A 15,283-nucleotide genomic window follows, 5' to 3' on the forward strand; every position below is an offset into this window, starting at 1 on the left:
TGTACTGATGCGACCTCGCCTCATTCTTGAAACTGGGGATTCGTTGTCACATGAGCCATTTGCCTGGCTCCCATGCAGTTGTTAAAGTACACTTCAGTCTTGTCCAACAGCTTAGTACATGTAAAATGTAAACACATCCTGTTCACACACATTTTTTTTATAGATATCATGTTTTGCTTCCATCCCTGCCTGTGGGGCATTGCTGGCAAAGTTCCATAATCCAGTCAGCAAATGAATAAGACATGCATCTTTATACATGCTTCATAACCAAAAACACGTAGCTTGCTGACAGGTTGACAACAACTTTGCAGTGCTACTGTAGGTCACTGACCTATTTCCCCACTGTGCCTTTTGGGGGCTCTCCTTTGTTATATAACAGTGGGCTTATGTTATAGATTTACTTTATCTGAGGCTTATCTGAAAAAAAGTGTGTTACCAATGTAATTAGTCATTTAAGTGTGTTTGCGGGAATAATTCTTTCTTTCACAGGTGTTGTTGCAGTGAGGAAATGGGTTAAGCTTTTTATAGATTTTCATTGGCCAAAAATGACAATTTGTTTTTTTTTTTTTGTTTTTTTTATATCCACATGAATCCCTCCACTTTATTTCCCTGCAGCAGACACTGCAGGTTCAAGAGAGAAACCATGAGAAACACATGATGTAATCACTAGCCACGGAGATGTGACGTCAGATCACCCCACTCGGTTTCTGACCTTCCCATTGGATGGTTTCTCTGGTTCTACAGGAGGAGCCGCTTCTTCGAGTCAAACAAACTTGATTTTCTATAGCCCACCCCTGTTCGGTGCTCATTGGCTGCTGTCGGCAAACCCATAATAAACAGATCCATGCTGTTTCCCCCGAAATACAATTTGTTGAAATATATAACTGGTATTTATATGGACTTTAAGCACTGGAATATATATTTTTTAGTATATAACATCTTACATTTACCCGTAGTAGAAAACATATTTTAAGTTACGTTAAAGGTGTATTCATATACACATCATGCAGGCATCATATCAGTTTGTATAGTACAGTGATATTTATGCTTCGCTGATTACGTTCCTATTATTAATTATGGCTTATTGTCCCCATGCTGTCGCCTCTTCAGTCACACAATAAAAACAACTCTAACAAACGAGGATGTAGGGACTGCTGTTCAAAGGCACTGATTGGCTGGCACGCCCGTCATTCATCATCGGGTGGGTTCGTTAGCCTACCACTGTATGCATGTTAGTACCGAATGAGCTTCGGTGTTTGGTTTGGTTTGACAAGTTTCCTTGTATGATCATGGTGGTAGGAGAGTAGTTAGTTGACACATCGATAGAAAGTTGCAGCTCAGTGTGCGTGTGTTTCGGATACTCTTCGACGCTTTGGCAAATGTAGGGACGAGAGAGGCTTTTGGATTTTTGCCTCTGAGTGATTAGACAGTCAGTCAGGTCTACATTGGGAAGCTAGAGACAACAGCAGAGATGAACAGCCTTTCTTTTGACGATCCATCGTTGGATACTCTGGATCCGACGCTAACACTTAATGACCCCAGCGATATTGACACGGCCCTCTTAAACGACATTGATGGTAGGAGACTATACCAGCGACTGTTACTCACGTTTGCTCAGCAGCTAAACTCACGCTGCTTGTAACTGTAGCTTATTTTCTGCATGCCATGTGTGGTTAGCCTGTCAGTTTGTTTCACTACACACACTGTCTTATATAAATATTGCTACTAACGTTCAGCATTAACAGCAAACCACTTAAAAGTCTTTAGCTCATAACATAGCGCATGTTGCATCAGCTAACGTTATTATTATTTAGGTAGACTGGCTAATGGTAGGTAACATTAACGGTTTAGCCAGTAACATTAGTATTGGTCAGAGGCTAGCTGTGCCTAGCTGTATACAGTCCTATTGTAAGTCCATAGTGTCGTGGTTTTATTTTATAATTAAATGAACGCTTTGTGATGCCGGTGCGACAAAGTAATAGACGAAGCTAACTTGCTGCTAAATGATCGTGAACGCGCCCCGCCCCCCGCCTTCTCCACAGACAGGGGTTACTGTCGTTCATTCCTCTCTGCTGAGTTCACGGTGCCACAGTTGACCAAGCTGACAAATATCATATCTATTGATTTTTTTGTGTTGCGTGATTTCACATAGTTTGTTGTAACCATGTGCTCCGTTGACGCTCTTTGCCCTTTCCGCGTAAATTCAGCAGTTTATTGGTCCCACTCATCACACATGTACTAGGAGAAATGTAACATTACGGAAAAGGAGGCGCTAGTTAATAACAAAGTCTGAAATGTCCTTGTAATGGTCGATATGTATTTTTCTGATAACAGCCTAGATGTATTTATTCTAAGATGCGCTGCATGAATAGGATCCGGTAACTCAAATCCTGCAGCTGTGTTCGCCGTCTTGCTGCGAGTGACCGACAGTAACCTCCGGCGATGCTGCTCGATGGTAACCTCGTGTGAAGCCACAGACAGCGCTCCCTCTCTTTCCTGTCTTGGGCTGATCGACATAGCAAGTCTCCAGGACGCGCTCTGATTGGTCGGGAGCGATCACCTCATAGAAAACACTGCTGTACAAATCCCGGCTGCTGCCTTTCACTGCAGACACAACATCTTCCTGGAGTGTTTTTCTAAAACATATTCCCTGTGAGCCCCTTCAGGTCAAAATTAGACACTGTGAAATTATTTGTTAGTTTTGCATCTTTGCAGAGACATTTTGGAACATATTCAATCTCTTATTCTCATACCATGCTAATGTACACTTATGAGTTTTTATGTGCGTTTGTCACAGTTGTCCTCTCATTTTGTTGCCCACAGCTCCAGGAAAAATGTAAATTCTAACTGCTCCTGGGACATAGTGCTGACTGTTTTTTTCCACAACAGCTTGTTTTCTATTTGCTGTAGCTTGTGCGGATGTGCGGTAAAAAAGTTTTAGTGCTTTATCTGATCAGATCCAGTTTTGATTGTTATTGAGTCCTGCTTCCAACACATATATTAATTTATAAGAATATGAAAAATGTGCTTAAATCAAAATGTTTTAAGTTTGGAAAATAATGTCAAGTGAAAAACTGTAAACTCTGCACTCTAATCCCATGCTACAGTGCGTGATTTGCTAGAAGCCAACTTTACATACAGGTTGATAACTAACAACAGAGATATGAGTCAGGTTTGTTACCAAAAAGTAACAGCGCACCTAGTTAAATAAATTTTGACTTCATTCTGATTCAAAATTGAACTTGTCTCCCACCCCCCATAGGTTTGAGGTTTCTAGTGTTATGACAGATTCTTATGTTTTTGTATCTGGTGCATAACAACGATGGTGATTCTGGTTTCTCTCCATATTCAGATATGCTACAGCTCATCAACAACCAGGACATGGAGTTTGGAGGACTCTTTGATAACTCTCTGTACACTGGACCTCCCCCCACAGAGCTTGCTGGTTTGACCCAGCCCAAATCAGCTGCCCCTCCAACCACCACTACTACACCTCCATCATCTTCTTCTTCTTCCTCCATCCTAAGCAGTAGCCCCCACCTAGATGCACTTTTGGGCCCTCCCATCACCCGTAGCTCCTCTACCCCAGACAAAACCTTCCAGCCTCCTACCTTCCAGCAGTCCCCCCTGGCCCAGTTACCCAAGTCCACCCCAAGGCAGCAGCCAGCCTCCCCACAGCCGACTCAGAACCTCAGACAACCCCAAGTAGAACAGCCCAAACCCATTCTCAGCCCGTCTGCTCCTGCCCAGGCAACTTCACCTCATGGCTCACCAGGACCAAATCCAGCATTCAATTCCACACCCCAAGCTCTCTTCACCTCCCCTGCACCACAGACTCCACCTCAGCCTCTGTCACAGGCTCAGCCTCAGCCTCAGCCTCTGTCACAGGCTCAGCCTCAGCCTCAGCCTCTGTCACAGGCTCAGCCTCAGCCTCAGCCTCAGCCTCAGCCTCAGCCTCTGTCACAGGCTCAGGCTCAGCCTCAGCCTCTGTCACAGGCTCAGCCTCAGTCCCAGCAACCCAGAACCAACTACAGCAGCCAGAACAGCTACACCGGTAAGCACTCGTTGATTTACTGTCGTATCTTTGCCGTATCTTTTCGTACCTTTACGTAGTATAGGGTATCTACAGGTCACTGCAAAATGAAAATCTGTTATGGGTAATGATGCAATTTGAAGGTTTTAAGGGGTGTTGTCATATTTGAACTTGGGTTATTGTAGTTCTATTTTCTTTATGTGGGACAAGTTTACAAGATATTGAATTAATCTAATCTCCATCACACTTGTCCCTTATAAGTCAGGTTCCTGTAGTCCTTATATTTAACAACTTTCACTGAGCTGCAAAGTTATGTTCCCACTTGTTAAAAGTTTAGTCACATCCTGATATACACCATACCAAACAATATATATTGTGTATGTTCTTTTGCGCTCTCTGCTAAATGTTAATGGTTTTGCATTTTGGCTGCTGCTTCTTGTATATACCTACAACACTAAAACATAGTTCATTAGTTTTAAATGGATTATGATGCAGATTTGTGTTTCCATACATGTCTGACTTTGGAAAGTTCTTACAAACCTAAACTCAATGCCCAGGACAGATGGGACTTGCATTACATTTTCTAAGTTCCAGCACTAAGTTATTCAACCTCAGCTGATCTCATATCCAAGTCTTAATCTAATAGACTTTGCTCCACAGTGTGAGAGTCTAAGTTAGGGAGCTAAATGAAAGTGCTTTGTTTGGGCAGCACCCAACGTGCACTACCAGTCGAAAGTTTAAACAAACTTCTAGTCAAGTTGCCTTCACTAACTTCCTTAGATGTAGCAATTCCCCTGTTGGCCTGCAAACTCACAAACTGTGGAAAACAGTGAAGTGTAGCTAAAGATGCTTTGGCATATGGCTACCTCATTATTTTTCCACGCCATTACAGATAACAGTAAAACGAATATTGGACCTGACTGACAATATGTTTTAAAGTGTATATTGGTCAATATTGTAAACTGAAAGTGTATTACTCACGCTATAATTTTTAGCTACAGCATTGCATTTGTAATTTGTTGTTTGAATGCTCGACTCATACAAATTCAATTCTCCAATTGTTCAGTGATAAACAGTGGGCCAAAGCCAGTGATACATTGATATTTTTGTCTGCATGAAAAATGTGTAATAATTAGCTAATAGAAAGAAATCTTGCAGATACATCACCCACTCTGAAAGTTCTTGTTTAACTTGTTTCTTAAATATCACAATTGTTACTGTGCAGTTGTGAAAAGCATCTAATGAGATGGATTGTTGTTGCAAGTGTTTCATTCAGGCTTTAATTGAAAAAAAATGTTGTTGCGTTGACTGTCTTCCAGCTGGCAGCCCTGGAAGTGTAAGCCAGCCAGCTACCAGCTTGTCATCCACACCTCCGAGTGTTCAGCCAATGGCCATTCAGACTCAGCTCCAAGGTCTGACCACCACATCTCCTCTGCTGGCTACACCAGCAAGTCCGCCCACTCAAACCATTGCACCCCACGTACAGCAAGTACCTGTAAGTGTGAGGCCGACAACTGAATGAATCTGATTGCACTCACATACAAAACAAATGCAGTGGATTGCTTTGTAAAGTGTAACCACAACACACACTATGTATCTTTGTGTACTTGTCTGTTTTCAGGTGTTGCTGCAGCCTCAGTTCATCAAAGCAGAGTCTCTGCTGCTCACCACTTTGAAGCATGACCCCTGTATGGTCACTACTGTGGCTTCACCTACATCTCTGGCCACCACCACCCCAGTACAGAGCACTTCACTGCAGGTGGGCAACCTTGTGTGCAACTTCAGCTAAGTTAAGATCATACAGTGAACTATGAGAAGAATTCAGCCATTAATGAAAAATGTTCAGATGCTGTAAAATGTTTTATTTAAATCTCACACTTTAAGAATGTGATTAAAGAACAGTGTTGAATCTTGGGTGATTAAAAAGAAATCAAATGAATTCCCTAATTTTCATTCCAATGTCCTTTCTACCTTCTCCTGTGCCACCCGGGTTTACCTCTGCAGGCTTTTATGGGTGGGGGCACCATCCTGACCACCGTGCCTGTCATGGTGGACGCTGAGAAGCTGCCAATCAATCGCATTGCCATCAGCGGTAAGCCAGTCGGCCAACCTCACAAAGGGGAGAAGCGCACAGCCCACAATGCCATTGAGAAGCGCTACCGCTCCTCCATCAATGACAAAATAGTAGAGCTCAAAGACCTGGTGGCTGGTACTGAGGCCAAGGTAGGAAAAAGATTGTTTTAAACAAAAGCATATTTCAGTAGTTCAATCTATATACTCCATGGTCTCTGCTAACATAAAATATTCTGATCTGGTTTTGTCCAGGTATATTTGCTAATTAAAGCAGTTTTCAGTAACTTTATTTATTTATTTATTTTAAATTAGCTGAACAAGTCTGCCGTGCTGAGAAAAGCCATCGACTACATCCGTTACCTGCAGCAGTCTAACCAGAAACTCAAGCAGGAGAACATGGCTCTTAAAATGGCAGCCCAGAAAAACAGTATGTTCATATAGATTTTTTTTTTCTTCATTGTACTGCAATTTATTTCAGTCTTGAAAGTAAGTCATTCAGTTTGTCTTTACTGTTGTACTGTTGTGACTCCTCTAACCGCTCTCCTCACTTTTCCTTTCTTCTGTTTGCAGAGTCTCTCAAGGACCTGGTTGCCATGGAGGTGGATGGACAGGCTGATGTGAAGAGCGAGCTGCCCACCCCGCCAGCATCTGACGTGGGCTCACCGACTTCTTTCTCACAATGTGGCAGTGACTCAGAGCCTGACAGTCCAATGGGGGAAGACACTAAGGTATGCTGCTGTCTTGTTGAAATGTCATCAAGGAGGATTTTAAATCCCTTTTTCTCAAAGGTCACTTGGATACTTTAGTGCCTTAATCTGGTATGCATTTTTTTCTTTTTTTATGGGTTTGTGATTGTTGTTCTTTCTTTTATTGTGAAGCACTTTGTAACATATGTTTAGAAAAGTGCTCTATAAATAAATGTATTATTATAGAGTTATCTATGCCTCTGCATTCAAATGGCACAGTAGCTCTGTACATATGTAGATAGTCCAGCTTATATATGCACCTTTTCAAAAATACATGTAGAGCAGGCAGCCAAAGCTGTTAATGGCTCTGCATTGTTTCTGTCACATGTGTTTTTAGTGTCCTTGGTGTTTGTTGGTAGTGACAACATGAAGCAGGCTGAAGAAATGCTCAGTTACCTAGTCACAGTAATGATGATTGCATTTGCATCTATTGATCTAGCAAAGCTGTTTCACTAGAAATCTTGTCAACACTCTCTTAGCAAACAAAGCCGGACATGTAAATATGATTCCTTTGGACAGAGAATAAATCCCCACCTAATGACAGTTGAGAGGTTACATTCCATGCTGAACTATAGATCAATAACCAACTAATCCATGTAAAAAAAAAAAATGTAATTATGGTCTTTATGCCTTCATCCTATTGATGATGCTGCATAAATTAAGTATTAATTATATATTTAAGTAGTACAAATTATCTCTCTGGTTTCTCTTCTCCATGCCAGCCAAATGTGGGTGTACTGGACAGATCAGCAGCAGGCGGCAGTGCTGGTGGCATGTTGGATCGTTCCCGCATGGCACTGTGTGCCTTCACCTTCCTCTTCCTCTCCCTCAACCCTCTGGCTACTCTGCTCTGCTCATCTGGCAGTAGCTCAACTGGAAGCACTGCAACCACCAGCACCCATCACACAGGGAGAAGCGTTTTGGGTGTGGACGTTGCATGTAAGTAGGAGGAGTGAAGTAACCCTTGTGTTTTCACAAAAATAGCTGTTTTGGACTAATATACCAGTAAATGTACAATTTTACATAGAGAAATGTTTTAGTCTTAAATGGCAAATGTGTGTGTTGTTCATAGCTGAGTCATGGGGCTGGATGGACTGGATGCTACCAACTATACTGGTGTGGTTACTAAATGGTATTCTGGTGTCTGGAGTTCTGATCCGTCTGTTGGTCTATGGAGAACCTGTAACCAGACCACACTCTGGATCTTCCGTTTTGTTTTGGAGGCACCGCAAGCAGGCAGACCTGGACCTAGCAAGGGTATGTTGTTGTTGTGTGTGTGTTTTGTTTTTTTTTGTTTTTTTTTTGTTTTTTTGTAATTTTATTACAGACCATTTGTTTTTCACTTCATTCAGAACAGAATACCTCTGTCCTTTGATTTTTCTCAGGAGCTACTTTGTTTTTCTTGCAACCTTTTCCAGTTAATCATCAAAAATGTGTTTTATTCTCCACAGGGGGATTTTGCCCAGGCTAGTCAGAACCTATGGACCTGTCTAAAGGCTCTTGGTCGTCCCTTACCCACCTCCCAGTTGGACCTGGCCTGTGCTGCTTTGTGGTCCCTCCTCAGATTCTGCCTCCAGCGCCTCTGGGTGGGTCGCTGGCTGGCTGCCAGAGCTGGAGGGCTACGATCTGACCGCCCCCTGCAGGAGGATGCCTGCAAAAGCAGTCGTGATGCTGCCCTAGTTTACCACCGCCTGCACCAGCTTCACATGACAGGTTGGTTTTATGGGAAAAAAATCATATATCTAAATTAAATTATTGTAGTAGACTGAACACTGCTTTGTGCCATAGTTAAGTAAAGAGCAATTATGCCCCCTTTTCTATTGATAGTAGTCAGCGTTTGTGGATTCAGTGCCAATAAAAGGTTGAGACTAAGGCCCATATTTGTGAGTTCCTTTTGTTGTTCTCTGTAAAATAATATATTTCGAAAAATAGTATTTATCTTCTTGTCTTCTGTGTGTGTGCATAGGTAAACTGAATGGTAGCCATCTGTCAGCAGTGCACATGGCATTAAGTGCAGTAAACCTGGCAGAGTGTGCAGGCTCCTGTCTGCCAGTTGCTACTCTTGCTGAAGTCTACGTCTCTGCAGCTCTACGGGTCAAAGCCAGCCTGCCAAGGATACTGCATTTCACTTCTGTAAGTCAGTTTGTACATGCATAAGTGTCAGATTCAGTCATTAATGCTGTGAAATTTAAAGTGTTTTGTGTAATTATTAGAACTTGCACATATTGTAAAAAACTGATATGCATTTAAACAGTGAGCAGTTTTTGATTCGTCTGCATGTTTAATTAAAAGACTGATTTGTTAATGAGCCCAGGATTTATCGACCTGAAATACACTGAACCCAAACATCATTACTGATTAGCTGTGTAATTCTGCCTGCAGAAATGAGGGTGCACAAATTAACTGAGAATCTTGTTTTTTGTTGTTTGTTTTTTTTTTTAGCGTGTGTTTCTGAGCAGTGCCCGCCAGGCATGCCTGTCGTCCAGTGGTAGTGTGCCTCCAGCCATGCAGTGGCTCTGTCACCCACTAGGTCACCGCTTTTTTGTAGATGGGGATTGGTCTATTCGCAGCAGTCCCAAAGAAAGCATCTACAGCCAGGCTGGCAACACCGGTCAGTGTTTGCAAAACTGACACGTGTGTCAGTGTCTATAATCTGTATATGTATGTATGTGTATAATCCTCCGGAAATATGTCAAGTGAAACGCACACCTCTGATGTCTAAATGCAAGTCTGGACATTTGTATTTTTTATGTTAATGGCTTGCTGGTACTCTTTACAGTGGACCCACTGGCCCAGGTGACTCAGGCGTTCAGAGAGCATCTTTTGGAAAAGGCTCTTTACTGTGTGGCCCAGCCTCATGAAGAGAAAGGTTCCAGCCAGGGCGAAGGGTGAGAAAACAAAATCTTCTTCCATATAATTGTTTCTCATGCTGTCCACCCCATTGAAATGATATACCTTCAGGGTTGCTTTAACTATTTGATACGAAACAGAAATAAGGATAACACAATGGACTATTATATTACAATAAGAATTCATTTGGTAGCGACAGATTTCAAATTGTCATTGTATGTTGATGTGTCTGTTCCTCCTCAGAGAGTATGCTGATGCTCTGGAGTACCTCCAGCTGTTGATTAGTGCATCAGATGCGGCCGGTGCCACATCCCAGTCCTTTGCTATCGGCTCCAACATGGCTACTGTGACTGGTAGGTCACTATGGCAACTCTCCTTTCTTTTAATAGTGCATTTGTTTGCCTGTTGCATGTATCAGAACATACCTAACATTGTAAGGACTTGTTAATCCTGAATTCAGTTGTGGATTTGTACTCTTTATTTCATTACTGCTTGTCTTTTCTGAGAAAGTTTTGTTTACTTTTTCCACATCTTACCTTCACTTGCCCTGGCTGTTTGATTTCCCTAATGAGCTTGTAAAATATGAAGATGAGATAAATTTTTACTCAGTGGCATGATTTCCATTGCACTGACTTCCTCCTCCCACCACTTTCCTTTGTCCTCACTGATCAGTGATCTGAGGGAGAGGGGGCTGTGTGAAAGGGAGGCATCCGCTAGATTGCTCCATCTATCTTCAGCCCTGTCAAATCAGTGATCACCTTGAGAAGGAGGGAGGGAGGGAGGGAGAGGGAGGGAGGGAAGCGAGGATGTGTAGGGATTTTAATGGGAGCCTTTTCTTGGCAGAGCCTCAGGTTGCTCAAACACAGTGTTAAAAATGTGTGTGTGTCTGTGTGTGTTGCCCAATGTTAAGTGGAGCAGTTTTCCCTCATGGGGGAGTCGTCAAAATGGCTGCTTTCTCTCAGCATGTTGTTACTGTGCCAGAGGGAAGAAATGGATTGATTCATAGGTCAAAATACAGACAGCAGCTGTCTGTGAGCATGTGTGTGTCAGCGTGTGTGTCTGCGCACTCATGCGTGGTAAATGTGGTGTGGGATTTGAATACATGTATGTATACCTTTGACTGTTTTCTTTACAGGCTGTGACCCCCATTCTAAATGGTGGTCTTCAGTTGCTGTGGTGATCATTAACTGGCTGCAAGGAGACGACACTGCCGCAGAAAGACTGTATCCAACTGTGGAACACCTTCCACGCAGTCTGCAGAGTGCAGAGTAAGTTGAACATGCACACACTGAAACCTTCCTAAGTGTATGTTGCCACTGCTAAGTGTATGTTGCCACTTGTCTGCTAATACCAAGCAGAGGACGTATACACACACACATCCACTACTCTAACCTGTGTCATGTCTTTCTTTTCCCTCTTGCTTTGTCAGGAGTCTTCTGCCTAAGGTGTGTCTGAACACATTCAGGGCAGTGCGGACACTGCTGTCCAAGCCAGAAAGCTGCCAGCTGAGTCTGAGCTACAGTGACAAGGCCAGCGCCCTGCTCCGAGACAGCCTCAACCTAGGACCACACTGCCACAGCTCCAGTTTAGACAAGGTATATGCATGCACAGACACACAAAGACACAAGCAGCAGATTTGTGCACATAAAAGTTGTTTATTATTCCTGTGAGTGAAATTTTGTAAAAGCGACAGTATCCACATTAAAAATGTGAAGAAAAAAAAAACCACATATATGCACACAGTGACAGATGTGCCCACACATCTGCACATAAAAAATTGTAAACACTGGAAATTGCCCACAAATAATCAATCCAGTAAACACACACACACTTTTCACTACACACACACATTTTCCCACAGACAGCGAATCCTCCACAGCAGCTCCACTGATATCGCGGTGTCCTACCCTCTGGCGTTCAGCAGATGGTGATGCTGGTGGATAGGTGGTGTGTACGTCTACAGCCAGAGCTGTGGTGCATTGTAGTTGCATTGCATGTGTGTCTAAGTGGAGTGCAATGTACCTGCAGTGCAACACAGAGCTGGGCCACTAACAGCAGAACACACACACGGTGAATGGTGAACATGCCCTTGAACTTTGACTGGTCTTCTGTTGTACTTAGTGCCACGTCTGTGTATCATTTATCTGCTGTTGTTCCACACATAGGGTTTCTTAATATTGTTACAAACCATACATCTTTAAGCCAAAACCAGAGGCACATGGTACCTTTCAAGCAAACGCAGCGCTGAAAAGGTGTTTCTCCTACAAATAACCAAGAGTTAATGGCAGTGAAATGTATCCCGTCACATTTCTAATCTGGTTCATTTCTTTCTAGGTTGTCCAGTTGCTTTTGTGCGATCTGCTGTTGGTGATGAGGACCAATGTGTGGCGTCTACAGCAACAAGGGGCCAGTCCTGCAGGGTCAGGACTGGTGGGCAGCAGTGGTCCAGCGGGTGTCCACCAGGCCTCCCCACCAGAGCTCCAAGGCTTTCAGCAGGATCTGAGCTCCCTGCGCAAGCTGGCACACAGCTTCAGACCTGCAATGCGAAGAGTATGTAAAACAAAACCGCCATAACATTGTTCATTTAGATTTTAGTCGTTTCATGAAAGCTATTGTGAGCAAACAGTTTGGGCTTCATACATTCACGTAGTCACTCTTCTTTTGTCTGTACTATTTTCTAATCTTATTTCCTCACAGTATGCAAGTGAACACAACATGAATAACTCAACTCGATGTTTGAGAAAATGATTAGAATATGAACAGACACAGCTCATGTGTTGGATTATTTGTACGGTCAGACATTTGAAAGAATCATAAGATATGCTTGAACATGTGTGGTATCTACCTGCAGTGACAACTCAAACTCAAAACACATAATGCAACATATTAAATGTAAGGATGTGACCTGTGTACATATTTGCAGGCAGTCCACAGTATAATCTGCTGTGGAAATTAGTTTGGAGGAGTTGCAGCATGCGCACACACACCCCTGAGGCAAGTGTTTAGCTGCGCTGTTCACAAGGCTTCAAAGTCTTTGTGAGGTAGAGCTGAACAATCTGTATGAGTCATCGTGAGTCGCTCTGATCCCTCCTCCTCCTCCTCTTCTCATCTTTCTCCCTTCCATCTCTTTCCAGTTGTTTCTCCATGAAGCAACAGCCAGGCTGATGGCAGGGGCCAGTCCCACCCGCACACACCAGCTCCTGGATCGCTCACTGCGTCGCAGAGCAACGCCTGGAGCCAAGACAGGTGTGTGTGTATGTGTAGACGTACAGTTGTGGATTATTGGTTTTCATCCATTGCACACTTCTATATTTAACATTTAGGTAGCTTTTATTACTGCTTACCACTGTTGATATTTTGAGTTCTGTGCGTTATTCTTCTTTTGTTCTACACTCTTTTTGCGACAATCATAAAAGGGTTAAGTTTGATATTTTCTAATATTTGCTGTTAAGCATTAACAGCAAATTTGTCAAACGACATGTTTTAGGCATTAATTTCTGAGTATCTGTATACTGAGGTATTTGGGTAGTATGAGATGCTCTGATGGGAAGTTTCTAATTTTAGGGTAAGTCTAATTTTACATTGTTTTGAGTTAAAGTATTGGTCCATAAACCTTTAATTAGGTAGCATTAAATTATGTAGTAGGAAAAAAATCAAGAATGCAAAGCTCTTACTAATAACCCCAATCACAGATTCTACAGAGACACTCAATAGCTGTAATCAGTGGCTCTAATCAGTTTCTCGTCTATTTTGCCCAATTGTTCACTGCACTAAATCCCACCAGTAATTAACAAGAAGTCTCTTAAGCCTGATTGGCTGTCAGTAGCTGATGACATCAACAAGCTCATCCGAAATACTACGTTCTTTGTTTATTTTGTGCAGAGGAGTGCGAGACGCGGCCTGGTCAGCGGGAGCAAGCGGAGGCTGTGATGCTGGCGTGCCGCTACCTTCCTCCCTCCTTTCTGTCGGCTCCCGGCCAAAGGGTGGGCATGCTGGCGGATGCAGCCCGGACTCTGGAGAAGCTAGGAGACAAGCGGACCCTCCATGACTGCCAGCAAATGATCATCAAGCTGGGCAGCGGCACCACAGTCACAAACAGCTAGAGAAGGGAGGGGGGCAGATGCTGAAAGACTTGCATGGACACTGTATATAGAAACATCGCTGACAAACAAAAACACACACAAATGATAATGCTCCACACAACACAAAAGATTTATTAAACTATACACATTCATATCAAAACAGGATTTTCTTCATGGATTGTATCTCCCACCAGCCCAACCCCATGAGATGGCAATTCTGAAGTTGTTATGGATCTTTATCAGAGTATAGATGTATAGGAGCTGAATGACCCCGTGAGAATTATTTGCAGTGCCACAGATGACCACAAAGAGGAGCCATCACATCCTCTTATAGGATGGTATTGTGAGTGAGTGAGAGAAGTGTGAAAGTGATATTTGCCCGGCCCTTGACATGGTATAGTCCCACCTTCAGTCTTCTCATCTTTTACAGACAGGGGTGTTCAGTGGTTTGGGTTGGTGGGCTGCTCTAATTGGCTACAGAGTGATGTATTTCTTATGTGTGTGTGTGTGGGGCGGGGGGGGGGATTGGTCCAGTGGTGGGCTTGTTCAGTGGGAAACCACTTTGCGGGTTGTTCAGTGCTGAAGTTGTTTTCAATCATGTTTCCATGATGATCTGAGGTGCGGTGACCCACTGGACAAGCTCTGGGACTTCTATCTGCACTAGCCCTGTGAGGCTGATTTCAATGATAAGTAATAATATGGCTTTATGAGGTTATTTTCATAGGTTGCTTTTTTTTTTTTTTTGCTGTGTACATATTTTAAAATGTATTTATAATCTCTATGAACTTTGATAGGGCAGTATTTTGCGTAAGCAGAGTGAAACATGGTTATTTTTTCCCTCATGTTTTATTTGGTAATTTTGACCTGACCTGGCCCAAATACTGTAGTTATTATACTGTATTGCCATGAGTGCCAGCGTGGACAGTATCAGGTTATAAAGGTGACACTTGCGTCATATAGTCTAGTTCAATTGACCTTGTGTACTGTTGCACACGTGTGCGACTGATAACAAGGGGTTGGCAGTGCCCAATTTTTCCACCATCACCTGACAACTCAAACTATGTGAACCTTAGGCACTTTTGCAACAAGTTATATAAAGTCACGCAGACTCTTTCAAAATAATTCACCATTTTTTTGCCCAAAGAGGGTCTGTAGTGAATCATCTCCCATTTTCACTTTGCAGCTCCAACATGAAGAGCACTTCTGTTCATTCTAATTTCATGCTCTTAGATAACTACTGTTTATTGATTTTCAGGGGACTGTTTAAAACAAAACTTTGGCATGTTTTTTTTTTTTTTTCTTTCTTGTCCCAGAACCAGTATGTTTTTATGTCACTAATGTGAAATTCGGAAAGAGGTGGGCTTGAGATGAAGTATTGTTTGTGTCCTTGAACTGATAACTTTCTCTTTTTTTTTTTTTTTTGTTGTTTTCATGCAACAAGTTATTTTTCTCATGTAAATATTAAAACATTTTCTAAAGAAAAATACTGTGTTTCCTGT

The 15,283-nt window shown here is 42.6% G+C and overlaps 1 protein-coding gene across 1 annotated transcript; it reads left to right on the forward strand.

Annotated features, from left to right (window-relative positions):
• The first annotated feature begins 1,211 nt into the window (after nt 1–1,211).
• Nucleotides 1,212–13,861, forward strand: srebf1 (sterol regulatory element binding transcription factor 1). The gene is made up of 19 exons (XM_026325432.2): nt 1,212–1,577; nt 3,353–4,054; nt 5,353–5,528; nt 5,655–5,792; nt 6,038–6,256; nt 6,419–6,533; nt 6,677–6,834; nt 7,575–7,791; nt 7,925–8,109; nt 8,304–8,565; nt 8,819–8,985; nt 9,295–9,463; nt 9,632–9,740; nt 9,946–10,055; nt 10,838–10,970; nt 11,132–11,297; nt 12,037–12,252; nt 12,837–12,948; nt 13,585–13,861. The coding sequence occupies exons 1-19, from the start codon at nt 1,472–1,474 to the stop codon at nt 13,803–13,805; spliced, it is 3,681 nt and encodes a 1,226-aa protein (XP_026181217.1). The 5' UTR covers nt 1,212–1,471; the 3' UTR covers nt 13,806–13,861.
• The last annotated feature ends 1,422 nt before the right edge of the window (nt 13,862–15,283 follow it).

This window comes from Mastacembelus armatus, chromosome 8, assembly GCF_900324485.2.
Source record: "Mastacembelus armatus chromosome 8, fMasArm1.2, whole genome shotgun sequence".
In the NCBI taxonomy this organism is placed as follows: domain Eukaryota; kingdom Metazoa; phylum Chordata; class Actinopteri; order Synbranchiformes; family Mastacembelidae; genus Mastacembelus; species Mastacembelus armatus.